Genomic DNA, 27,478 nt, shown 5'->3' with positions numbered 1-27,478 from the left:
AAGAAACCATTACGTGCACATAGGGAAATTCCCCCAGGTCAGTCTTACATTTCTTTAAGAACGACTGGACGGAAGAATTGTGGATTTGAATATATCCCATTGGTGATAAGACCCCATCATCCTAAAAGAGGGGACTGCAGCGCCATTTAGAACACCATTTTTTGTATTGGTTGTATGGTTAAGATTCAGGAGTCTTAAGGTGTTTTAAAGGCTGCAGCAGTCCAGGCGCTGTCATTATTTTCTTTCTTTGTTCGAGATATGACATAGGCCCTTATTCTGATCGGTTCGGTAACGGCCGCATGCGGCCGTTCCGCCGATGTTTTCGCTCTGCGCATGTGCAGAGGGCACTCTGCGCATGTGCAGGCGAAATCGCCGCACACTTTTTTTGACCGCCGCAAAGGGGGCGGATAGGGGCGTGAGGGGCTACTTAGCCTCATTTCCCTATGCATACGCCCCGCGTTTCATGGGCGTTCCCATGCAAACGCGGGGCGTATGCATGGTAATGAGGCCATGACGCGCGTGTAGGGGGCGGGCAGCTGACATCGCCGGATGTCAGCTGCCCGCCCCAATACAAGATTTCACACGGACAAGTGTCCGTGTGGTCTTGTGTTGCGGGACCTGGTGGAGCGTGCGGCCCTGCATTCGATGTTCGGCGACCATCGAATGCAGGGGCTGCTCCCAAGGTGGAGGAGGCGTATCCCCGTCCACTTTCATACGGATCGCCACATATCCGCGTACGGACGGAGGTGGCGATCCGTACGCAAGGCGGGGATTCGTCTGTGCGGTCGGAGCCGCATATGCGGCTCCGGCCGCACCGATCAGAATAAGGGCCATAGTGCACGGATTCATCGGATGCATTCGTGACCGTGGGACTAGTTCGGACCTGCGCATGTTACATCTGCCCCAACTTCGGTGCAGCAGCATGGTTTTACCCATTTGAGAACAAAGTCTGAATTAGGCCCCGTGTCTTTTGGTGAACACAAGGGTTTTTCGTTCATGTTTTCCCAACTGTTGCTGGATGTACCATCCACGTGGACTCTGATGGGAATTAGTAACCTGTAGCGAGATCCACCTTATCCAGCGCAGCAATTCTGCGAGGGTACGCATTTCCCCTGATCATGCTTACGTTTGCCTACACATATAAAATTACACCTAAACAACTAATAAAAAACTCATCAAGGCTTTTTGTTGACTGTTTTCATGTCAACATTTTGAACTGTGTTGACCTTACTCACTGTCTAAATTTTACCTGCCGACATTTTGATTTTGTCCACCTAATGTATACTAACCATATGGGGTCAACCTAATTGATTTATTTACAGTCTCTTATATAGCGCAGCATATTCCGTTGCGCTTTACAATTGGAACCAGTGATTAAACAAACCGACATAGAGGTAGGAGGGCCCTGCTCGCAAGCTTACAATCTATAGATGACTTTTTATCTAGTTACTGTAGATCTTTTACACCCAACCCATATCAGAAACCCTTGCCTTTACACACATGTGGATGAGGACGAGACGGAGTAGCAAACAAAGTGCAAAGATTGGCGTCTGGAGCGCCGCGAGATGTGTCTAACTCTGCCTATACAGATTGACGGAGCAAGCGCCCAATTTCCGCCATCGATTCATTCATTCAGCGCAGATAATTATAAATCGAATCAAAACACGTAGCATTATAATTTACAAAAAATGTACAATGGAAATATGTCGTCAGTTTAACCCTTGGAGTGTCAAGTGACTTTGTAAAATCGGTGTTGTTAAAGTCGAGTTGCACACACGCCATTTTAGGATAGAATGGCCGCCATCTTGGATCGCAGAGTTGCGCAAATAAAGTATTATACCCGAGTCTGTGTAGCAAAGTGGACCATAAGCGCAGCCATACTAATACACATAAATTCATAATACCATACTTACACGGAATAAAATATAGTTAATTTAAGGTTTAGTGCACCATACATAGGTTAATCAACAATACACAATTATGTCTGTATAATCTTTAGTATCGTTATGTTCCGTTTCTCATGCGCAGCACTCCGGTCGTAGCGAAAACTTCGCAACTCATAAGGTCCGATAATTACGGACAAAATCCATATTCTATGTACTATTTCTGTTAGAGCTGTGTGAGACAAAGGAATCAAGTTATAACCGGTTCTTGTTGCTTTTTACGACCCCGACGACGATGCCAACACACAAAGGACACCAAAGTACACTCCCCCTGCACTAATCCAAATCAAGTGTAATACTTTGCTCCAATCACTGAAGACTGGACATTCGAACCCTTGACCAATTGCAACGGCCTTTGACCCCCCCTTCTTGGACCCTATAAAATAGCTATCCCTGAGCTGGCTCGGTCACTTCGGCACTGCATCTATCCATTGACCGGGCTAAAGTTCTATTTGAACATAGCGAGCTCCGACCGGACTGCGCTGCGCATATCTGATGAGACGGTAAACGGTTGCATTCCTTGTGCTTTCTTATATTGTTTATTGGCTGATTGTATTCTGTACTTGTTTTCTTTCCCCTAGTAGTATTTGACTTGTATTAGTATTGTTAAGGGAATTGTATTACGTGTTATCCTGTATTTCTTCTTTCTGTAACCCCCTTTTGTCCGCTAGAACTAAATACACTATTTGGAGAATCTATCTCCTCCCTTTGTTATATCCTTGTCTCGAGTCTCATTCGCATTTGGCGATAAAGGTTTATTACGGACATTGTCCTTAAAAAGGTATTCGCATTTAAGGGATTAAGTACTGCGAAGGGATATCCTATTACTGGTACTGATCCAGCGTGTACAACACACGGAAAAGGTCCGCTACGCTACGCTTTGTTCGCACGTAGCTAGAGATAAAGGGTACGCAAGTTACGGAAAGAGTACGTAAACTGCGCATTTCACTTATTGTCCTTCTGGTTATATTAATATCAGCATTAACAGTGTGAAACATTGTTATTCATCATAATGATCTGTAATGTTTCCTTATATAGGAAATATAATCTGTTTTTTTTACATAACAGTTATTATTTGAATTTATATAACAAATGTGAGCGCCACTGTGATTTTTAGTGGATATTTTGCACATCTCTCACAGAGATATTGGCACTCGAAGAGTTAACGGTTATATATGCACCAAATAAAGCAGCGCTTTTACACTGTGACGATAAATCTGCTGATATAATGTGTCTCCTCTATTGCACAGGACACCAGCGTACAGAGACATTGCGCTCGTACTGCAGATGGCGCCAGGTTGTGGATCCAGGAGGCTGCTACTTGTGTCAGTCAGCTGCTCAGTCGCCGGGATAGAAGGTTGGGGAAGCTGCCACCTGGACCCATCCAATTCTCTTTCCATACCTTGCAGTATCTCAGGGAGCGCTGTGCTCTCTCACTATACCCCCCGTCACACTTACAGCTGCCAGTAGCCACTGCCAAGCATTATTGTTGGATGGCAAAATGTGTGTTCTGCCAGATAATGTTACATTGTCAGATGCGCTCCACCTTCAGTACTGGGTCCTCCGTAGTTATCGCCATTTAGTATAGTGAGTATTAACCCCTTTGCTGCTATGGGTTTTATCGCCCCTGTGCTGAGCCAATTTTCTGACCATTTTGCTCGACAGTACAACATCAATATCACAGATTTTTGGGGGTGTTATATAGAGTACACAACAAAAACGACCATGATCGTGCGATGATTTCCTTGAAATTGCGCAATGGTTGCACGATCTGTTTGAGAACACGATCTGCAAACAATCTGCTCAAGATCTGTAACTAATCCAATGTAGATGACAAATCTTTAGTGCAGCAGGTAAAATCTCCAAAGAGACCAAACAACCGGAATCACAATGAAAACATGTGCAATTCTGCTGTTTTTACATGCAATCGGTCAAAATCAAATCAAAATTGCGGGAATTGAGCGCAAGTCATTTTGGTGTGTACCCAGCATTATACAGGACAGATGTCCTCATACACTGTGGCTAACAGCATCTCTCAGTGATTCAGCGGTGCCAAGCGTATCGCACTGACAGTAGGCATGATTCAGACAGGTTAATGCCGCCTCAACAAACTCACGCCCTTCCCCACATATGTGCCCGTCCGGTCCGTGCCCCTGTGCAGGGCTGCAAAGGTACACATAAAATCTTACCATCAAATGATTTCTGCTCCTGTCTCTGCCTCTCGAAGCCGCCGCATGACCCAGGGGTTACTCAGCAAGGATTTAAGCAATTTCAGGGCACACATGCAGCATAAGGCAGAGCGGTTCCACTAGCTGGGTCCCTCCTGACGATGAGGGGCACCACTATATTGCAAGGGCTTTGCTACACAGCCAGATGCAGGCCGCCCATGTTTCACATCAAAGCCTCCGCCACAGCGGTCCGGACACCCCTACGTTGTCTGGACCGTTCCCACAAAACGCCAACGCGGCTCCATCACAAGGTCGACACCTGAAATGGTTGACAGGGTCATTAGGTGGACATCGACAGGTCCACATAGGGTTTTTCATGTTTTTTTTTTCCGATTGTCGACATAGTCGACATGGGCACTGTATCGGTGCACCGCGTCCGCTCACCATGCCTCGGGCATGGTGTCTTGCCATGCTCGGCACACTATTTTATTCTCCCACCACACCCTAATGGATGGTAGGGCATGAAATACAGCCTGTCGGCACGTCGGCTCCAAAAAAAAAGGTGAAAATCCCCATGTCGACCTAACCCATAGCGACCTAATGCTTGTGTCGACCTAAGCTCATGTTGACATTTTCAGGTGTTGACCTTGGCCCGTGTCGACCTTCAGCAGTCAACCCAATGCATGTCGACCTAAGTGCTGTCGACCATATACGGCTATTTTGGCAGCTAATGTACATAAATAGACGCAGACTTTGCTTTCTGTTTATTCCGTCTAAGAATTTTCACAGATAAAATTGGATGTACAGAACGTGTGACAGGAAAACTGCCCAATCTCATCATTCCTCACAGACGGAAGTCACGGACCTTCCCGCACACGATCCCGGCAATTCCTGCCTGGAAGACGGCTATATTTGGATTTGTTTATCCAGTTGGTTCAGCAATGTCTCCCCCACTCACAGGCGGTGACCAGAGTCTCACAGGCTGAAATGGTTCTTGTACACGTAGACAGCGCGCACTAATACAAAGCTGTTCATTCCGCTATGACACAGGAGGGAGACTCTTCCCTAGAAACCATCTTATCACTGGCGTATGTATAATGGGTGCCGTTGGTGCATTGCGCACGGCAGTGGCGTAGCTACGTTTTGGGCGCCCCCCTCGCCGCTGCCCCGCCAAGCACCCCTACCCCCCTGCCTTGCTGCCCCGGCGCCTATGCAAACCCCCCCCCAATCCCCCACAGCCTTACCTATCGCGCTGGTCCCGGCGGCTCCGTTCTTCTGCTGAGGACCACCACAAAATGGCCACCTCCATACAGCAGACAGTTTCAGAGAACTGTGTGCTATATGGGGGCGGCCATTTTGTGGTGGCCCTCAGCAGAAGAACCGAGCCGCCGGGACCAGCGAGATAGGTAATTCTGCAGGGGATTGGGGGGGGGGGGGGTTAACTATAGCACCGCAGCCCCCGGCGCCCCCACATGCACAGCGCCCCCCGCGGTGGCTGGGGCTGCGGTGCTATAGTTACGCCGCTGGCGCACGGGCTCCCAGGGTCCAAGAGGCATGCAATGCAGACCCAGCTTCCATTTTTTTTATGCTGCGCTGCAGAAGGCCTCCACGCCATTTTCATGGAGCCCCGAGCATGGTAGTAGACTCTGAGACATTGCTATGGTCCCCTAGCAGAGCCGGCCTTAGGCATAGGCAAACTAGGCAATTGCCTAGGGCAGTGGTTCCCAAACTGTGTGCCGTGGCTCCCAGGGGTGCCGCGGAGCACTTGCAGGGGTGCCCTGGGTTGGTGGTCCAGGACAAATTCAAATGATATATGGTCAAAGTAATAAGGAAAATCAGTACTTGTGACTGCCAATTATAACATGTGGATAAACAGAAGTGAATCATGTTCCTCATTACTCACATAACTGGACCTAAAGAGGACATATAAGCGCAACTTATTTAATTTAATATTTTTTTCTGAAGTTTTTGGTATCTAATTTTTTGCCTAGGGGTGCCATGAAAAAAATCGGATACTCTAGGGTGCCGTGATCCAAAAAAGTTTGGGAACCACTGGCCTAGGGCATTTGGAATGCCTAGGGGCATCAGCAGCTTCTGCTGATTAAAGTGATATGCAGCATGCCTATATTCTGTGTGTGAGTGAGGCTGTATCTGCATATGAAATAGTGTTTTCATGGAGATCACTGTAACATAGCATTCCGTATGCAGGTACAGCCACAGTCACAAACACAGAATATACTCATGCCACATATCATTTTAATCATCGGAAGCTCCTTGTGTGCTGGTCATAACAATGCAAATAAGACGAATTTTCAGCAAAAAATGCACCCAACGTTAGCAGAACTGGCCAGGAGCTGCATGGCCTATTGAGTATGAGGAAACATCTGTATCCAAGCAGAGGCAGAGGTCACAGTGTTAGCGGCTGTGCTGTCTGCGGGTGGGTTGGTTGTGCAATAGTGTTCGGCATATGTGTAAGGGGCATTATGTGTGTCATGTATAAATGCATTAATAATGTGCGACATATGTGTAACAGGCATTATGTGTGTCATGTGTATAAGGGCATTAATAATGTGCAACATATGTGTAATGGGCATTATGTGTGTCATGTGTATAAGGGCATTAATAATGTGCAACATATGTGTAATAGGCATTATGTGTGTCATGTGTATAAGGGCATTAATAATGTGCAACATATGTGTAAGGGGCATTATGTGTGTCATGTGTATAAGGGCATTAATAATGTGCAACATATGTGTAAGGGGCATTATGGCCCTTATTCTGCTTCGTGCGGTACGGCCCGCGTGCGGCCGTACCGCCGATGTTTTTACTCTGCACATGCGCAGAGGTCAATCTGCGCATGTGCAGCCCCCTTCGCCGCAGACGTATTTCGTCCGCCGCAAAGGGGGCGTATAGGGGCGTGAGAGGCTTCATGCCCTCATTTCCCTATGTGTACGCCCCGCGTTTCATGGGCGTTCCCATGCAAACGCGGGGCGTATGCATGGTAATGAGGGCATGACGCAACTCATGGGGGCGGAAAGCTGACGTCGCCGGATGTCAGCTTTCAGCCCCCATACAAGCTACCACACGGACGATTGTCCGTGTGGTCTCAGCTTGCGGGAGCTGCCGGGGCGTGCGGACCTGCCTTCGATGGTCGACGACCATCGAATGCAGGGGGCAGCTCCCACCATGGTGGAGGCGTACGCCTCCACCATTTTTATGCGGATCGCCAGCCGTCCGTGTACGGACGGCCGTGGCGATCCGTAGGGTGGGCGGGGATTGGTTTGTGCGGCCGGAGCCCCGTGTGCGGCTCTGGCCGCACCAACCAGAATAAGGGCCCATGTGTGTCTTTATGTGTATGAAGGGCATTAATAAAGGTTGGCATAATGTGTAAGGGGCATTATGGTTATAAGGACATTAATAATGTGTGTCATGTGTAAGGGGCATTATTGTGTGGCATTATCAGGGGTACCGAGAGAAAGAGGTAGGGGGTACAAATTACCCAGGCCAAAGTCTGCTGGAAGGGCCCAGTGGGGGCCCCGGGCCCCCTCTCCTTAAGTGACAGCAGCAGCTGCAGCTCTTCTCCTCTGCCCAGCACACACTGCTTTGTGCTGGGTTGCAGTGTGGCCATGGAGGTGCTTAAAATACAATATTTTCTCAGGATTTTTTTCTAAGGGTATAATGTGAATAATATGAGGAGTAATGTACATAAGGTAAAGTGGTATTACTGTGTGATTTAACGTGAATAAGGGACACCATCGCATGATATAATGTGAATAAAGTTGCACTACTGTGTGGCATAATTTGAATTGGGGGTACTATTGGGTGGCCATGCCCCTTCCCAGCAAGAACACACCCCTGTTTGGGCTGCGCACCGACTGTGTGCACTGTTTCTATTTAAAATATTGCGGGTAGGAGCACCAAAATGATGACTGCTATGATGAGGGTTGATGGTGCTGGGAAAGGGGAGCAGGGTCAGAGGCGGAACTAGTGGCGGTGCTAGGGAGCACCAGCCAAAATCTTGCCTAGGGCGTCATTTAGGCTAGGGCCGGCTCTGTCCCCTAGTGGCCAGAGGGGCCCTTTCAAACCCATTTGTTCAAGTCTGCATTCAGCCCCTTCCCCGATGTTCAGGGTCTGCGCACACGCGAATATGCACATGCTCAAACCCCGGGAACTAAAGGTTTCAGCGAGTTTCACACTCACTGCGCTGTTCGCTCCGGGAAGGGAGGGACGGGGGCAGGGGCGTAACTAGATATTCGCAGGCCCCATAGCGAAAGTTTGTAAGGGCCCTCTATTTAGCAATTGATGGTGATAAATGTATGTAAAACATGTTACTTACACAGTAAGGATGGGCCCCCTTCAGCTCTGGGCCCCATAGCAGCTGCACCCCTTGCACCTATGGTAGTTACTCCCTTGGACAGGGGTGGGCAGGAGAATGGCCAGTGTTTTAGGGGTGTCCTAACTAAGGAAGATGAGAAAATGAACAGTTTAATGAGGTAGCCCCTTTTACTAGTGAGTACAGATAGCCATTGAATGGATCACCATGGATGCACTTGTCAACCATGGATGGAGCGATAGGCGCTTTACATCTATGACAGAAAAGCTGATGTCTTGAATTAAAGGTGTCCAAAGTAAATAATCTTTCAGAAAGATCAATACATGGGACAGAGGAGGGGGAAGGGGGGGGGGGGCATTGATCATAACAGATTCCATGTATCCATAGGACAGATACAAACATCAGGATACTGGCAGTGAGCTTAGTACCTGTGTCATGGGACACTACACGTGACTTTCTATACTTTTTTTAACTGCATGAGTGACCTTTCCCTATCTCCACAACTATGGATGCCTGGAGAAGACAGATAGTATTATTATGATTATTATTTGCATTAAATAGAGAGATGCCCGTCCAATATGGAACCAGAAGATCTATCCGGGAACGCTGATCGTCCATCCCTAGTTTCTACGCTTGATGGGCATCGACTATGGGAGTGCAAGGGAGGATTGCTAAACACACATATACATACACAGCATCATATATGTACTCTACAGTATGTGCTAGATCTATCCCCTGGGGATCGCCAGTGCTGATCGCAATCAGCATAAGCCATTACACACTATTAACCCTGCCGCCAGACTCCATTTGGCTAGTTTAACTGTATTCCAGGGGCGGGCTTAACAATGTGTAATAAATTATCCTAATTCCTGGGTGTCACTATGGTGGGTCCCAGGAATGCAGTGCACCAATCAGAGAAGGGCTGGGGGTACGTGTTAAATACCCTCCAACATCTAAAGGCCAGAAATAGGTACAAGTTCGAAAAGGGGGTGTGGCCGCATCCGCTTTCTGAATGTTCACTGGGCATTTTGGCACCCCCCACCTCCACCACACACACTGCAACACCGCAGGCACTGCTTTCTGGGGGATGTCTGGGAGGAAGAGACTTGTCACACGATGGAATTAGTGCAGCCACCTACTTTCTGCAGTGTACTAGCGAGTCTGATGTGCTTCAGACAGACTTCGATGAGAAGATCCCCCCGTCAAGCGCGCTGCTGGCCACCGCACCCCACTCAGCCCTTGTTTCACTCACCAGGGAGTGCTGGGGAACGCCTAGAGCAGGGCTGGGCAACGCGGGCCCTCCAGATGTTAGTGAACTACACATCCCAGCATGCCTTGCATCAGTTTCAGCATGGCCACATAGCAAAACTAATGCAAAGCATCCTGGGATGTGTAGTTCACTAACATCTGGAGGGCCGGTGTTGCCCAGCCCTGGCCTAGAGGGTGATGGAACAGATGAAAGGGCAGGACCACTATGGATACTGGACTGCAGGTCTTCAGCCGAGGGGCCCCTGGACGTCTTCTGGGTAGTCACCCAGTACACCCATGTCTAAGTCCACTGAGCACACAAGCGAGCATTCTTGCCAATAACAGCCCTTTTCCCATAAGACTGTATACATCTACCGGTACTTGTATGCCACCTGGTCTTACGTCGGCAAGTGGCAGTGTAGCCTTAACCCCAAGGGCCCCGGGCAGCTACCGGTAGGAAGCAGCAAGCATGGAACTACACTGCCTATAGAAACTAACTTAAAACTAAACAGGACTTTTGCTTCCTGTGTGTCCACCCCTGATTAGTAACAGAGAGCAGCTGCATGCCGCCACAGGTGTACTGGCTAATTACCTCCCCACTGCTGCCTGGCTTCCCCGTCACCTAGGCAACCACTGGGAAAGAGGTTCTGCTGGCAGGGAGAGACGTGCTGAGCATCTAGCAACTGTTGCAGTGACGCAGTCCCGGACCGGAAGTTCGGGAATGGCAGTGACACGTTGACAGCGCTGCAGGACCCGGCTGTGCTGGGCAAGCGCCACAAATGCAGCCTCTAACAGCCCTCAGGCAGATTCACGCCCACAAGTTTCACACTGTGCATGCGGAGACTGAGGGCTGAGACAACTGCCTTTGCCCTGACTACGCGGGGTGTGCGGTGCGGGTAGTAACGTTATGACATTATGACACGGGACCGGGCTGCAATGCACTCTTGGGAACATGTGAGGGGGAGAGCCGGCACACCAGGCTGACACCGTCCAGAGCCCGGGAGCCAGGAGGAGATCAAACTATGTGCACCAGTGAGTGACTAACCGCAAGGGAAGAAAACCGGTACATTTGGTACAATCTATATTTGCCGGTACAGACTGTTAAAAAAACGGTACTGTACCGCCAAATTCCATACAGTTGGAGGGTATGCGTGTTATGTGTCACTACAAAATAAAAAAAATGTAAGGGCACCTCTGCCATTGATGGCAAAACAATCACCCAACAGGGTTACCACCACCCTTCCGGGATTGAGTCCGTAACTTACGACCGTAGGCTTGAGGGGTGGCTTTCCCAGACTATATAATGTCTGGGAATAGGCAGCTACTAGACATTGTATAGTCCAGGAACATCACCACTCCGGACTCCGGTATTAATTTCTGGACTGATGGGTGGTGGTAACATACCTCCCAACATGACCTTCTCCAGGAGGGACACATTGCTCTGTTTCTGAACTTCCCTCATAATGTATGAATGCCATCACCTGTTTCACACAGGTTAATTGATTAGAAAGGTGTTTCACCACAGGTGATGGTAATCATTAATTAAGGGAGAAGTCCAGAAACAGAGCAATGTGTCCCTCCTGGAGAGGGTCATGTTGGGAGGTATGTGGTAACCCTAGTTGCTAACTATAGGAGGTGGAAGGCCATAGCAGCCAATCAGCATGTAGGTGTCATTCATCTAGTACAGTCTATTCAAATGGTAGCTATAAGATGATTGGTTGCTGTAGGCCACCGCCTCCTGACAGGGTTCCATGACAACCACGAACCGTCCGCATCACCGCATGCGCTACCACCGGCACACGTCACTGTGACGTCTCACACGCCCCGCCCCTTTCCTCTCTCTCGGGCTGGCTGGCAGATCTCGCGAGAGCGGCTGTGTAAGATGGCCACCGCTGTTGCTGTGCTGCGCTCTCCGTGAGGGATGTGAGGCGCCCGCTGAACCCAGTGCTCACCCGGTGTCGGATCTCCCGGGCCGGAGCCGCATGTCCGGGGCCTGTCCCCGCCTCCCCCTCCTGCGTCGCTCGCCTCCCCACCCGACGCCCCGATGACCGGGGAGAAGATCCGCTCCCTCCGCCGGGACCACAAGCCGTGCAAGGACGAGGAGCTGCTGGAGCCCGATGAGGAGGCCACGGCCGGGGGCGGCACCTTCACCCGGGGCAGCAAGAGCAAGAGCGGCAAGGGCTTCTCCAACCACCGGCTCATCCGGCCCCCGTCCCAGCCGGCCCTGACCGACGGGGAGTCCAAGCCCGGCAGCCACTACCCCGTGCACGAGTGCGTCTTCAAGGGTGACATCCGCCGGCTGTCCTCCCTCATCCGCAGCCACAGCATCAGCCAGAAGGACAACCACGGTCAGTGCCTCGCACCTCAGTCATGTGACCAGTGCCTCGCACCTCAGCCATGTGTATGCCGACGGGAGGTTCTGCAGCAGCTGCGCCCTTTCACTGCCAGCTGCCCATAGCATTCATCCATGTGTTTATGTACACTTGTGCCATTGTGACCGATTTAATCTGATTTTGACACATTGGGCTGACAAATCGGATTAAAACTGGCAAATCGCATGTGTTTCAGGTCCAATCAGATCGCAAGGGCTGCACACTAAAGATAGAATATATATATATATATATATATATATATATATATATATATATATATATATATATTACTTTGTGATGCGAATTGGGTATTTGGTTGCCTGGGCAAACGTGTAAGAGGGGTTAATGGCATTTGAGCGCCATGGCAATTTGCACAATTCGCCTAGAATTAAATGACCCACATAGTGGTCAATTCAATAAGCTGCGATGGGTGCAGTGGGTTTTCACAGTGGCATATCACCGCCGGCAATGGCCTGATCACACACCCTGCAACCTCTATGGGGTGATGATCACTTTTGTGTGAATTCGGACAGTTTTATAGTGACTCACAACAGTCACATCCACCAGAGAACACAGGCGCTGTCAGCTCGCTCAGCACACAGCGGTGACGGCTCACGCTACGTGCTGAGCGACAGCGTTGCAGCAGTGCCCAACCTATGTGTGTAGGGCTCATAAGTGTGGGTGTATAATGCTGTAGAATTACTACTTTATTTGTGTAACATTGTAATCTATTTCTGACGGCATCTACACTTAAGGGGGGGTATTCAATGTGGGATTCAGACTGAGCATCCGGACAGTTGGAATCCCTGGTCATTTTCGGCCAACTCGTCTGCATCTTGACAGGGCGAATTCTGCCTCTCGAGGGTCGAAAAGTGGCCCAAAAACGCCCTGGGATTGTTGAGAAATGGCTGTGAATGCGACAATCCATCGCTGTTTCCATCTAAACAGATCTGACTTTTCTAAAAGTCGGATCTGTTTTGTAAAAATCCGCCTGTCGGAAATTGCGAAAATTCATTTATTGCTTCCTAGAGCTGGGACTGCATGGAGATTTCAGGGGGGGTTGCTAAGGTCACGCGCGCGCAGTGCATCCATGATATGTTTCCATGGCGCCAGTTCTCACGCAGTTTCTCCTACCCTGACGCTGTGAGCACTGTGTATATACCTATGTATAGTTATCTCATGTACGTGTTTATATAATGTGTGTGTATCATGCACTGTTTACTGCACAGTAATGGTTGTTACCCGCTCCTTAATGAGTCATATAATCACTGTCCTGGTTCCCGCTTACGTCTGACAGGTGTAGATTTTGCTGCATCCAGGACTTACCCAGAGCAAGTGATTCCTGAGCGGGGATTCCTGCTATGGCATGTTCTGGTATCAGTCATATCTGTACATCCACATACCACAGCCGTCACTGATTAACCACCCAGTATATGACTGTTCCTGTACATGATTCTTATCTGTAACCTGCGTGGGACCTTGTAGCGCAGTCAGTGGGAGAGCCCCCTCCTCTCATTATCAGGTGGCAGCAGTGTATACGTCGCAATGGTGACTGAGGCCCTCATGTCGCACCCCTATAGGTCAATCGCTGTTCTCCCTCTGCCTTCTATCTGTGGGGGGCGGGGGGTCAATGACTGGAGGTAACTGTTCTGCAGAACTCTTGTTGCTTCATATAAATACACTATAATTGTTATACGCTACAAGGGAGCAGAAGGGTCTTTAGGGTCAGATATGGGAAATGCACGATCTGTACAGCAGTTACCACTTTCTTGCATGCAATAATGCAGGGGAGGGATTGGAACGACGGGGGCGCTATGCAATCCCATCGTTATCGGCACTCCTATCGTGAAGTTAGATGCACAGGTAATTTCTAACTGTTCCGACAGCGATCACTTCCGGATGTTCCCGATCAGACAGACATGAAGTTTTTAGTTTTCTTCATTGTGCTGCTGGGAGATGATCACAAGCCGCCAGAGGGAGAGAGGAATTCACCATGTGGGTGGCATCTGGACAGGCTTCACCACAATACGCAAATGACTCAGCTGCACAAATAACATCCACACCCTGCGTCTTACTACATCGCTGCAGGCAAAGTCAGTCTGGGCAGCATGGACAGTGTAATGGTCATGGGTTCTATTCCCGCCAAGGCCCTAAAACATTGGGTGTGTATGGACAGCGATGATGGGGAAAATCGCTGGGCTGGAAATCACTCAGTGCATACACATTGTAGATGACTTTCCATAGTAGGACGCTATGGCAAGCCGTGCACCCCGTCGCTCATCTGCTGGTAATACCGTCAGATGAGTGGCGGTGGCAGCTATGATGTGGGGGCGCGCTCACCGCTGCCCTGTACGCACTGGGCGGGTCTTAAGCTGAAAGCAGCTCCAACGGCCACTGATCTGCTTGCAACTCAATGTCGCCCAGTGTGTGGGCCTTAACTGTGTGGAGTTTGTATATTATCCCTGTATGTGCGTGGGTTTCTTCCGGGTACTCCCGGTTTTCTCCCACAATCCAAAAATATACTGGTAGGCTAATTGGCTCCTAACAAAAAAATAACCCTAGAATGTCTGTGTGTGCGTGTACATGTGGTAGGGAATATAGATTGTAACCTCCACCGGGGCAGGGACTGATGTGAGTGTTCAATTATACTCTGTACAGCGCTGCGGAATATGTGTGCGCTATGTAAATAACTGGTAATAAATAAAAGTAAGTCATGATGTATCGTTCGCGGCTATAACACGATATATCGTTAGTCGCACTCCATTTATATCGGCGACCGTGGCTGATGGAAACGGGACCCTCAGCAATTTGGTCGCTGAGCAATATTAAGTTAAAATGGCTCGGTGACCAAATTGCTCCGTGTGTATGGAGCTATACTACTGCACTCCCGATACAATATTGGAAATAGTAAGTTCTTGATTTTGATACCCTAGGTCAGTGGTTCCCAAACTGTGTGACTAGGCACCCTGGGGTGCCTCAGGACACTTGCAGGGGTGCCTTGGGTTGGTGGACCAGGATCAATTCATATTCTGAATGGACAATGTAACAGGCAAAACCAGTGCTGGTGGCTGCCAATCATAATATATGTGCACAAACAGAAGCAAATCCTCTCCCTCACCACATAACTGTGACTTAGTGCACTAAATGTGATAAGCATTTGGCCTAGGGCTGCCTTGAAAATGTTTTGATGCTCTAGGGTGCCGTGATTAAAAAAAGTTTGGGAACCACTGCCCTAGGTGGAAAGAGCTTTTGGGGTGCTTGGAATATCTGCCATCATAGTGTATAGCTGGTCTTTACCAGTGTGTGCTGGGTTATCACACTGTGTACATTGCTATGGATATGTAAGTCAGGATGAGCCCCTGTGGTTCTATGGAAGGCAACATTGGCCTCCTTGCTGATGAAGCCTATAATATTGTGGCCTGCTTATCAGAAACGTCTCCCCTTTCACAAAGATGGTGACATTCCAGGGGGTCTAGGGGTCCAGCACAGTGTTCACCTCTGCACATTACCACTTAGGGCCTCAATCAGGCAGTTACTCTCCATGTCCTGATTGATCTGTCAGGCTATGAGCCCACAGGCTGCACATAATGTGGGGTTTTGATTTGTCCTCGAACAGTAAGGGGTGGAGGCACAGAGTGATGGGAGGAGTCTGATATACCATAACCCATCACGTCACATATGTAGTCAGTCAGCAGACGGCACATACATGGCAGCATTGTGGAGGCACAGAGTGATGGTAGGAGTCTGATATACCATAACCCATCACATCACATGTGTAGTCAGCAGACAGCACATACATGGCAGCACTGTGGAGGCACAGAGTGATGGGAGGAGTCTGATATACCATAACCCACCACATCACATGTAGTCAGCAGACAGCACATACATGACAGCATTGTGGAGGCACAGAGTGATGGGAGGAGTCTAATATACCATAACCCAGGGGTGGCCAAACCGGTCCTCGAGATCTACCAACGGTCCACGTTTTCTAGGTTACCTAGCTGGTGCACAGCTGTAGTCATAACTAACTGTCACATTTTCAAACCAGCTGCAGTCATTCCTACTATAAATCCACAGTTTGCCTGGAAAACATGCACCGTTGGTAGATCTTGAGGACAGGTTTGGCCACCCCTGCCATAACCCATCACATCATCACATGTGTAGTCAGCAGACAGCACATACATGGCAGCATTGTGGAGGCACAGAGTGATTTTAGGAGTCTGATATACCATAACCCATCACATCACATGTGTAGTCAGCACATACATGGCAGCATTGTGGGGGCACAGTGATGGGAGGAGTCTGATATACCATAACCCATCACATCACACGTGTAGTCAGCAGACAGCACATACATGGCAGCATTGTGGAGGCCATAGTTGCCTACCCTCCTGCATTCTGCAGGAGACTCCCTGAAATAGCAGCAATCTCACTCTCTCCCTCATTATTCTAGCAATCTCCCTCATTTCACCTAGCCCACATTACACGGTTACATTTTTGGGAAAAAAAGTAATGAGATGGATACATTAACATAGAATCATCAGCACCATTTCCCAGCACTTTACCAAGTATAGTTGCTCTTACTAACTGCTTTGGGGATCATCTTCCTTTGCATATGTCATTTAAAAAGATTCCCCTCATATGTAGCAGTGCATACCCACGCTTCTAGGTGCCACATTCACAATCTTTTTACAATCTCTCCATATATGGAACTAAACACGCCCCTTGGGTGGAGCATGACACCCCCCTTCAATGGGGGCACTGGGCACAATTTTATTATCATCTATAATCTCCCTGAAAGTAGTTGTCAAAAGTAAGTATGTATGGTGGAGGCACAACATGATGGGAGGAGCCTGATATACCATATCACATCACACGTGTAGTCAGCAGACCGCACATACATGGCAGCATTGTGGGGGCACAGAGTGATGGGGGGAGTCTAATATACCATAACCCATCACATCACACGTGTAGTCAGCAACGTGGAGTCGAGACCCCATGCTGAGAAAGTTGGGACCCACAGTTTGAGAACCGCTGTACTATGCGTTCCATTCAGCAGGGCTGCTTACAAGGAACCCTAGTCCTGTTACTGCAGGCATGCCAGCTATAGATTATTCCTTGTTGTATCTGTGAGTCACTGTGTTCCCAGCGGCTTCCAGTGCTCAGCCAGCAGTGCCGCTAGACGCTGCATATTGTCCAGCCCTTGTTAATAAGCACTCTGATGATATTGCTATTCCAATATGTGATTGGAATCCTAAGCAGTAGGTTTCCTGCCTAACTGGTGTATTAATGCAGAGCATCCTGTTAGTACACTGGCTTCCAATATATCTATATACATTCGTGACCTGTAATAATTCTGCTGCTTAGTGACGTCTCTGCTACGGTTTCCAGGGGTCCGATTCTCGTTTGTTTGCGGTTTAGGGATAATGGTAAAAAGGACATTTGGATGCAGAATAGGTGAAGGAAACGTCTGACCCTAAAAGTGCTCATTTCTGTCTGTTACGGGCACTCTATATGGATATTTGGTTTTAGGTTTGCAGGAACTTGTAGTTCCACATCTAGCTGTGCGCCATCCAATCGCACACTACACGATCCTGATAATTACACGATACGTCTTTTGTTTCACGGTCGGAGGTGACGTGCGATAGAATCGCCGCTGTAATCATTACAGAGCAGAACTTGGCAGCGCCGGCCTCACAGAAGCTTCTGATACACTGCGGCGTGTTGTAGGGGAGATGACTTTGAGACCTGGAAGAGGAATTTCGTGCCAAAAGCTTGCAGATTAATGCACTTGGTTCGCAGAAAATCCAAAACGAAAAGGCCAAATCTAATAGCATTGTAATGTGACAGGATAACATTACCGCTGGCTGTATAATGCCGCTGCTGCCAGTAGACATGGGAAGAAACAGATTGCTCAGAAACCGTATTGGTTTAAAAAGACAAAAGTGAGTTCAAAGTAAACTTTGTGCATCCTTATTGCATACCCACGTAGTGTTCCCCCTAGGAATTTTTGGGGGCAGGGCGCCGCTGTATGGGATGGGGGCGGACCGGGCCCGCCGACGTAATCGTTGTAGGCGTGCCCGGGCCGTCGCGTCACAACAGGAGGCGTGCCCGGGCCCGCCGACGTCATCGTTGTAGGCATGCCCGGGCCGTCGCGTTCCCAAAGGGGGTGTGCCCGGGCCGCCGCGTCACCAAAGGGGGCGTGCCCGGGCTTCCTCCGTCGTACAAGGGGGCGGAACTGGCCCCGCCGAAGTCCGTGAGCTGCCGGGGAAGCCTAGCGCCGCAGAGATTGCGGTGCCTGGAGCTTCCCCGGGCACAACATTAGTCAGGCAGCAGGCTCTTTTAGCGGGGCGCTGCTGGAGGGGCAGGGCGCATTTTGCCCTTTAGAAATCGGGCAGGGCGCAGCGCCCCGCTAAAACAGCCTAGCGGGAAAACTACCCACGGGCATCTCAGGAGGATGCAAGCTTCTCTTAGCCCCTACCCAAGACAACGCTCCCAAACGAAGCTGCGGGCACTACTGTCTCCACCTTTTTATTTTATTAAACTATCAGTTATCTGTGTGTATGAATTAATTAGTCAGAGGCGGCACCGCATTGTGTACTGTGCAGCGTAAAATGACAATGCCTAATATGCAGAAATGTATCCTAGATGCTTCGAGGGTCTTAGGCACCGCAATAGCCCCAAGTCTCTGTGGTGGCTGGAAAAGCCATTTTTCAGAATCGGTCTGATCAGTGCCGTGTTGCAGTAATACTAACCATTACACCATCCATGCAGTACGCTACTCGGCGCTGAGCGTCGCACCTGGCATCTTTCTCTATATGTTGCAAAGATTGGTATGGGTACACAAAAAGTAAAGTTGTCTAGATTTAATGGAGCATTCTACATAATTATATGTTTAGAATTCCTTCTGAAATTCTGTATAGTAGGGGGGGGGGGGGTGTTCTGTACAGTGGAGGCGGGGGGGGGGGTGTTACTGAAACACAAATGAAGTGTACAGAACACAAGCCTAAACTCTTTGTGAATAAAAAAAAAAAAACACATTCACACCAGTCCCTGCCCCAGTGGAGCTTACAATCTATATTCCCTACCACATGTACACGCACACAGACATTCTAGGGTTAATTTGTGTTGGTAGCCAATTAGCCTACTAGTCTTCCCGCTAAGCTGCTTCTTTAGCGCCATGACCTGCCTGTTTTTTAAACCTCTAAATGTGCCCTGCCCATCCGCCCCCCCCCCTTCCATGCTAACATGCTGCTAAGGCAGGGGTGTCGGAAGCTGCCCCAGATATTAGAGAGGCACCTGTGTAGTGTAGCAGAGGAAGGTACGGTGCACTGGAATTACTAAAGCTGGGCGCAGCCTGCGCCTGTCATACTGTATGATGGACAGCCGCGCCAACAGAAGGATCCCCGCCTGCCTGCTCCTCGCAGCCCACCTGTGCCACTTAGCAGAGTGAGAGGAAGCCAGTCCTTGTGTGCGGAAGCCTTTACTTCTCCTACAGCTCCGTATCATTAGTGAGGATCACCGTCAAACGTAAAGTGGAGTCTATTGTAAATGCAATGGTATACATGAACCGGTAAAGAGCACTTACCTGTGTCTTTCTTTCTGGGCCATCATCCACACCTTTGACCCAAATTCCTGTGGCGTGGAATTATTACTTTTAACCCCAATTGTTTTTTATATTGTATTTGATTTTTATGTGGTCTTATATTTAGTGAAAGTAAAATTCAACACCGCGCCAAACACTTGCCATTGTTTTTTTAATGTTTTAGCGCTGCTCACATGTGCGTGATTGTTGTTAACACACACACCCCTGTTTTGAGCAGCTGCTTAATTTAGAATTCCAGCTACTGCCCAAGCGCCTGATTATTCCCTGTGAATTTTTCTCTTTCCCTGTAACCTGACAGGTTGGAGGAGCAAGCCCCACCCCCTTCTCCCCTCAGGCAGCCCTGTACTCTGCTGCTCTTTCACTGGCAGGTCAGAGGAGCAAGCCCAACCCCCTTCTGCTCATCCAGTCCCCATATCCCCTCTTCCATGCTCTGTCCAGGCATGAGGATCAAGCCCTTCTATACTCCGCTCTCTCCTGGGGGCCCCTTCTTCTCTACAATTTAACATGTGGCAAGGTCGCCATTCTTCTACTGTGAAGCTCCTTTGAACAGAGAGAAGACTTCATCATGTGGAGGGTGGCACAAGTATGCATTATTGTGGTGAATGTAGTGCAGTGGTGTCATGTAGTTTGGCATATAGGGGGGGGGGTGTAGTGTAATAGTGCAGAGTATAGGGTGGATGTAGTATAGTGGTGTGGCGTATAGGGGACATGTAGTAATGTAGTGCAGAGTATAGGGTGGATGTAGTAGTGTAGTGGGGAGTATAGGGTGGATGTAGTATAGTGATTTATTGTGGAGTATAGCATGGATGTAGTGCAGCCTATAGGGGATATGTAGTAATGTACTGGGCAGTATAGGGTGGATGTAGTATAGTGATGTAGTGCGGCGTATAGGGTGGATGTAGTATAGTGATGTAGTGGGGAGTATAGGGTGGATGTAGTATAGTGATGTAGTGCGGCTTATAGGGGATATGTAGTAGTGAGTATAGGGTGGATGTAGTATAGTGATGTAGTGGGGAGTATAGGGTGGATGTAGTATAGTGATGTAGTGGGGAGTATAGGGTGGATGTAGTATAGTGATGTAGTGCAGCCTATAGGGGATATGTAGTAATGTACTGGGGAGTATAGGGTGGATGTAGTATAGTGATGTAGTGCGGCGTATAGGGGATATGTAGTAGTGAGTATAGGGTGGATGTAGTATAGTGATGTAGTGGGGAGTATAGGTTGGATGTAGTATAGTGATGTAGTGGGGAGTATAGGGTGGATGTAGTATAGTGATGTAGTGCGGCGTATAGGGGATATGTAGTAATGTACTGGGGAGTATAGGGTGGATGTAGTATAGTGATGTAGTGCGGCTTATAGGGGATATGTAGTAGTGAGTATAGGGTGGATGTAGTATAGTGATGTAGTGGGGAGTATAGGGTGGATGTAGTATAGTGATGTAGTGGGGAGTATAGGGTGGATGTAGTATAGTGATGTAGTGGGGAGTATAGGGTGGATGTAGTATAGTGATGTAGTGCGGCGTATAGGGGACATGTAGTAATATAGTGGAGAGTATAGGGTGGATGTATTGCAGAGTATAGGGTGGCATAACACAGGGGAAACATATAGCAATTTAGGGGCGCCAATCTGAAATTGTCTTGCCCCCAAACCTAAAAACGTTCTGACACCTCTGCGCTGAGGAACGTATTATCTATGGTTGTCTGCTCTTCCAGCTTCCCCCACCGCTCTGACTCGCTGCTGAACTCCTCGGCTGAGAGTGGTGTGTCAGTGTGGCGGAGGGCAGCTGCAACAGCTGACATGCCACTCTCAGAAGAGCAGTTCAGCGTCATGTCGGCTCTTTCAGCTGCAATCTGCCCCCTGACAACCCGCTGAAGTCCACTGCTGAGAATGGAGTGGGAGCACGGCAGGGGAGACTACATTTCCAGGCATCGCAGTGAGTCCCAGGACACTATACTGTACCGGCTCCCCGCTCCTACCTGTGGGCTTCCTGTGCGAACGCACTGCCCAGCCTGGGGCACGTCTGTGGCCACAACCTGATTTGTGAGGTCATGTTGCTGCCTTGCTGGGGCTGAGGCAGACATTGGAGAGTCAGGAGCCGCAGCGGCAGGTCAAGGTGAATGCTGTCGCGTTACTCCCTGTCAGCCTGTAATTTCCCGGTGCTGCCAGCCAACACCCCCACCTGCCAGGTCATTCACCCTGGGGCTGAGGCAGATACAAGCACAGACCAATTCACATCTCAGTTGGTGATTGGGGGGGATGATTGTGTCCTGCCCTGTGATTGGGGAGAGGTGTGGGGGAATGCCCTGCATGTCAATCAGCATCCTGCCCTAAAAAAAAAAAATCCTAGAGGGAACACTAGCCTACCAGTATATTTTTGGATTGTGGGAGAAAACCATAGTACCCAGAGAAAACCCACGCAAGCACGGGGAGAATATACAAACTCCGCACAGTTAGGGCCATGGTGGGTATTGAGCCCATGACCTCAGCGCTTTACACCATCCATGCTGCCCCTTCTTGCATTTGCAGCAATCTTCTGAATTCCTCTATCCACACAGCCAGATCAGAAAGACCATAAATCCTGTTTTATTTTGGCCGTGTTTTTCTACTTATTTGGCATTAGTCACCGCGTGCGATCTCTATATGCCTTCTGTTCACTCGCAGCATCCGCTGTCCGGGACCAGAACCGTTCTGTGACATTCACTTACATCTACGCTGCTATTTTTAATCCTTTCAAAAAATGGGCAATCGTTCACGTGACTGACTAAATTACCAACACTTAACAATTACTCATTTATTTTTGCTAATTAAGTTCAACGTGTCCACGTTCTGTTTTCCATTTAGATACGACAGCCATTACTTGGCCTCTTAAGTCATTAATGCGAAGTATTCCATAGAGAAATCTCTAAATGAAATCCTAATGAATTTTCCTGGCAGATCTCCGTGGTCTCTCGGTCAGCGCAGCCTAGATGCGCAGGAAATGCGATGATATTTATTTTGTCGTGCAACAGATTTACTACAGCCGTCTGCTGCTGCTTAACGTCCCTGCTCACTCGGTTTTACAAACCTTGATATTTGTGCAAAATGGTCTTTAGTACAGTGATTATACTCCTACTAGTGTACCGGAGCCAGCGTAGATTTCTTTTTGAAGCAATTTCAACGTGTATTTGTCATGCTCTTCCCCTCCCCCTTTTAAATTGCTCTGGTGCCTTTTAAATGGTGAGATATTTCCAAGCCAGCTGTGTAATGCAGGCTAGAAAAGGGTTCCTGCTTTATTTATCATTTATTTAACCCTCTTCCCTTTGCACGTGACTCCTCCCACCCCTTTGCATGGAATTCTGCATAGTATTCTGGAATTGTTACCAGCATGGGAGGTACGAGTCAGATTAATGCATTCTAGCAGAGATATGCCCTCCTTTATAGCCATGAGCACAAATTTAATTTTTAAATGATTCCCAATTGCACGGAAATTGATCGGATGCCGCAAACCATCGTTTCATTGACAACCTTGCTGGCCCATTGCAGAATTGTTTACTGGGAAGTGATTTATTCAGTCTTTTTTCTAGGTTTAAATGACGGTTGAAACTGTGAGCCTTGTTCCCAATAATATTTTAACAATCTAGTCCAATTGCTACCTTAGCAAGTGACTGCAAATCCCCTGTGTGTACAGAATGGGCGATATCGATCCAGATCGACGTCATCTTGAACCAGCACCCGGCCTTTTTACTTGCTTAAGCAAAAATCTCTTCGCACACAGCGCAGCCTGTGTATGGGCGATCTAGACATCGGGACATTGCCTACCTGGAATAGAGTAGCAAATATGCGTAGCACACATCTCAACGTGTGTATGCCCCTGTACACTGTACAAAATCTGTTGCATCTAGTGAAAATTGGGACTCAACCAGTATCGCACCATGGTGTATATTCAATGGTGGGGCGAGCTGTCACAGCGAGCCCTGTCCGTATTCAACTGACCCCCCCCCCCCCTCGCTCCATTTTTGGAGCGAGGGGGAATCCGCGTTTGCGGCCAATGAAACGACGCTCGCGGCTAAATGCAGCGGGCTCCCAGCATTAGCGCGAGCCTCGCTGTTTTGGGGAATCCTCGCTGTCCTGTGAACGTAGAATAGGGTGAGTGGCCGGTGAGGGTGTTAAACAGTGAGGATCATTTGTTATTGGCGATCCCCGCCGCTTAACCCCCTCAACGGCCGCATTGAATATGGGCCCATGTTTACAGGGCATACACACGGGCGACCTCAGCCCTATTGCTAAGCAATCTGTGTGTATAGCCCTGGTCGGTGCTGCGATTCACTATCGTCCACGCGGAAGGCCAGTGCTTACACCGGTGTTCCTGCTATATCGTGGGGCTTTTCTTATTAAAAATGTGCAAAGCTCAGCACAAAGGCCCTTATTCAGATCTGAGCTCAGTACACATTTGTTTGGAAAATGGGCAAAACCATGTGTACTGCAGGTGGGGCAGATGTAACATGTGCAGAGAGAGAGTTAGATTTGGGTGAGTTATTTTGTTTCTGTGCAGGGTAAATACTGGCTGCATTATTTTTACACTGCAATTTAGATTTCAGTTTCAACACACCCCACCCAAATTAAACTCTGCACCTGTTACATCTGCCACCTGCAGTGCAGCATGGTTTTGCCCATCTGCAAATATTGCAGCCTTGCTAGCAGCTCTGAATCAGACGGCCTGTGTGGGGCTGTCACTACGTGGTCACGCATGACATTAATATTAATCTGTGAGGGATTATATATTTCTGTGACTTTTACGTGTAATTAACACCGATGCCGATGCTGCATTGATCCGAAACCTCAATGTGGACTCTCCGGTTGACCCCCCAGAATACGTATTGGCTTTCTAGCTCCCATTGAGAGCAGTGTATCTGGGACGCAGGTCTGTGCGCGGATCACTTTAAGGTTCCTCACGCAGGCATAACACGCCAAGCGCCACTTCTTGCCGGTGTATGAATATTTCAGGTGCAGAAAAGTAAAGTGCTGTTTAAAGTTTTATTAGAACAACTTGCGTCCTTGCTGCCCTAGATCTGCCATCCCTGGTGCGCAGCTCGCCCCCATAGGCATCATCGTGTCTTCAGAAGATTTCTTTCATTTCCCGGTGACTTGTTAGTTCTCAGCGATGCCGGAACGTCTGTCACATAGAACGCTCTTGTCTGTATGTGACGTTGGATCGCGCTCTTCATGTCACTAGCGGAGAAGCTTAATTAGTAGAACCCCTTTATAGCATCGACAAGTAACTTCAATGTAGTGTATTCCAGCTGGGGGGAGATGATGCTTTACAGCGCGGAGAGTGATAAAGTACAGTCTAACACAACCTGCCATGTCCCATGCTGTAAGCTGGGTCTCCCGGTGACTCGGTGCTGAACGGCGCAACAATTGAATTTCGCACTATGAACGATTGAGTTCCCTGTACACATTTTATGGGTAGCGGGCACTGGGTCGACACAGGAAAAAGGTCGAAAGGGTTGGACAAGCATTAGGATGGAAGGTCGACAGTCAAAAGGTCAACATGAGTTGTTCCAATTCTTTTGTCCCGAATTTTGACAGTCGTAATGGAAAGAGTCAGTGTGCAGCGCCCCCCTCGCTGCACTCACCATGCTTCGGGCACAGCGCACTATTTTATTCTCCCACCACGCCATAGTGGATGGTAGGGCATAAAATACCACCTGTGGGCACATGTCTGCCCAAAAAAAACCCATGTCGACCTAATAATTGTGTCGACCTTTCAACAATGTCGACGCAATGCATGTCTCTTGGACTAGGGTCCATTTAATGATGTATCCCGTGTGTGTTAGAGTCCGTGTTTGTATATTGCCGACATCCTGCAGAATAATCAGATGATGTATAATGAAGGTATATTCCTATAAGATTAATCTCCCAGCTGAAGTGACATCCTCCCTTGTTTTCCTTTTCTAGGGAATTCTCCATTACACCTCGCTGTGATGCTGGGCAATAAGGGTAAGTTCTTCATATAGAGCACTAATCTGCAGCGTCCCAGGATCTCCTCCTAAGGGCCCCTCCAGCTGCTCGTCCCTTACGCTGCTTGTTGCTGTGATCTGGCTGCTGCCTGTACCCTGCTCACCGGCCGAGTACAGACCGAATAAGTGACCAGACGCTGTACGTTATATGGGTTATACGCAGCGAAACGCCACTTTCTTTGGGTTAGGCATTTATAGGGGGGGGCGCAGCAGGTCTTGTCTGACCTCTGTCGGCATTCTGAACACTGGCATCCAATGTATCGCCGTTTCTCATGTAATGCTGTGTGTGCAGGCAGCCATGGTGTAACCACTACAGAACTCCGGGCGAAGCATTCTGGAGGACTCCCGTTTCCAATTCACACACCATATGGCGTCATGCCCTTCCCAGCACAGGGACCCTGTGATCACCCATCCCAATACCCAGTATACAGTACAATCTACATTATCCTCCATTGCACATATTACCTGAGGAGTCTAGTAACCCGCTGGGGTAAAACGCGAGACCTATCCATAGTATCTGGATTTTATTGGGAATATTGGGCCTGATTCACACCTGGGAGCAAGGCTGCAATTTTTGCAGATGGACAAAGCCATGCTGCACTGCAGATGGGGCAGATGTAACATGTGCAGAGTTAGATTTGGGAGGGGGTGTTCAAACTAAAATTTAAATCGCAGTGTAAGTATGAAGCCGCCAGTATTTACTCTGTGCAGAAACAATATAACCCACCCAACTCTGCACATGTTACATCTGCCCCCCTGCAGTGCAGCACGGTTTTGTCCATCTACAAAAATTGCAGCCTTGCTAACAGGCATGAATCGTGCCCATAATCCCTTATTTCGCCTGATGCTGCTTCACAGCCCAAGTCCTGGTCTCATTGTCTTCTCTGCATTTGTAGAATGTGCTCATCTCCTGCTGGCGCACAACGCTCCTGTGAAGGTGAAGAACGCGCAGGGATGGAGCCCTCTGGCAGAGGCCATCAGCTACGGAGACAGACAGATGAGTAAGCAGCTTGCCTTCCCTTGTACAGGTCATCGTTCTGTGACGGGAACTATCCGTGCCTTGTACATGCTGATCAGGATATAATGGCCGGCGTAGGCCCCGCCGCTGTCCTGAGAGTAGCCGTCACCTCACTGTGCTGTATATGAATGTCATGAATTCTTCCCCAGCTGGTTCTATGTATTATATACAGGCCATGAAATATGGAACCTGTCCATCCACATGCTGCTTACCAATTCCTGTTAGTAGTACGGTGTGTACAGAGCAGGTTTGGTAAGGTTGTTATAACAGTACGTGTTCTGCAATTTATGTGTGTGTGTGTATAGTATGTATTTGTGTCCAAACACTACCAGCACCCCATCCGTATATGAACATGAATCCCCATCAGCACCTACAACTGAAAAGAACTGTATTCCATTTCCCACTGCAGTAGCCTCTGTAATAGACTGGAATAACACAGCCGTGGCCTCATTGCCCCTGTAACTGGCTGTAATGATGGCACGCTGTGTGGGCAGTGGGTCCCATTTCCTACGGGGTTCTGTGGGCCCCAATGCCTGGCTGGCATGGTAGCGCTGTGGGTCCCATTCCCTCGGTAACTGGCGGAGATGATATTACAGTGGGAGTGCTGTAGGCCCTATTCCTGTGGTAACTGGCTGGGACGATAGTACAGTGGGTGTGCTGTGGGCCCTGTTCCTGTGGTAACTGGCTGGGATGATAGTACAGTGGGTGTGCTGTAGGCCCTATTCCTGTGGTAACTGGCTGGGACGATAGTACAGTGGGTGTGCTGTAGGCCCTATTCCTGTGGTAACTGG

At 48.8% G+C, this 27,478-nt stretch overlaps 1 protein-coding gene across 1 annotated transcript in view; it reads left to right on the top strand.

The window, feature by feature from the left end:
* Positions 1–11,543: 11,543 nt before the first annotated feature.
* ANKRD13C (ankyrin repeat domain 13C) overlaps positions 11,544–27,478 on the top strand; it is a 48,169-nt gene continuing 32,234 nt past the window's right edge. Inside the window, exons 1-3 of the mRNA XM_083157748.1 lie at positions 11,544–12,040; positions 25,608–25,649; positions 26,566–26,670. Coding sequence (XP_083013874.1) covers positions 11,737–12,040; positions 25,608–25,649; positions 26,566–26,670 — 451 coding nt within the window. The 5' untranslated portion in view covers positions 11,544–11,736. The remainder of the gene's footprint in view (positions 12,041–25,607; positions 25,650–26,565; positions 26,671–27,478) is intronic.

Source organism: Crinia signifera, chromosome 8 (assembly GCF_055691185.1).
Source record: "Crinia signifera chromosome 8, ASM5569118v1, whole genome shotgun sequence".
NCBI lineage: Eukaryota > Metazoa > Chordata > Amphibia > Anura > Myobatrachidae > Crinia > Crinia signifera.
This window is presented reverse-complemented; position numbering and strand designations above follow the sequence as displayed.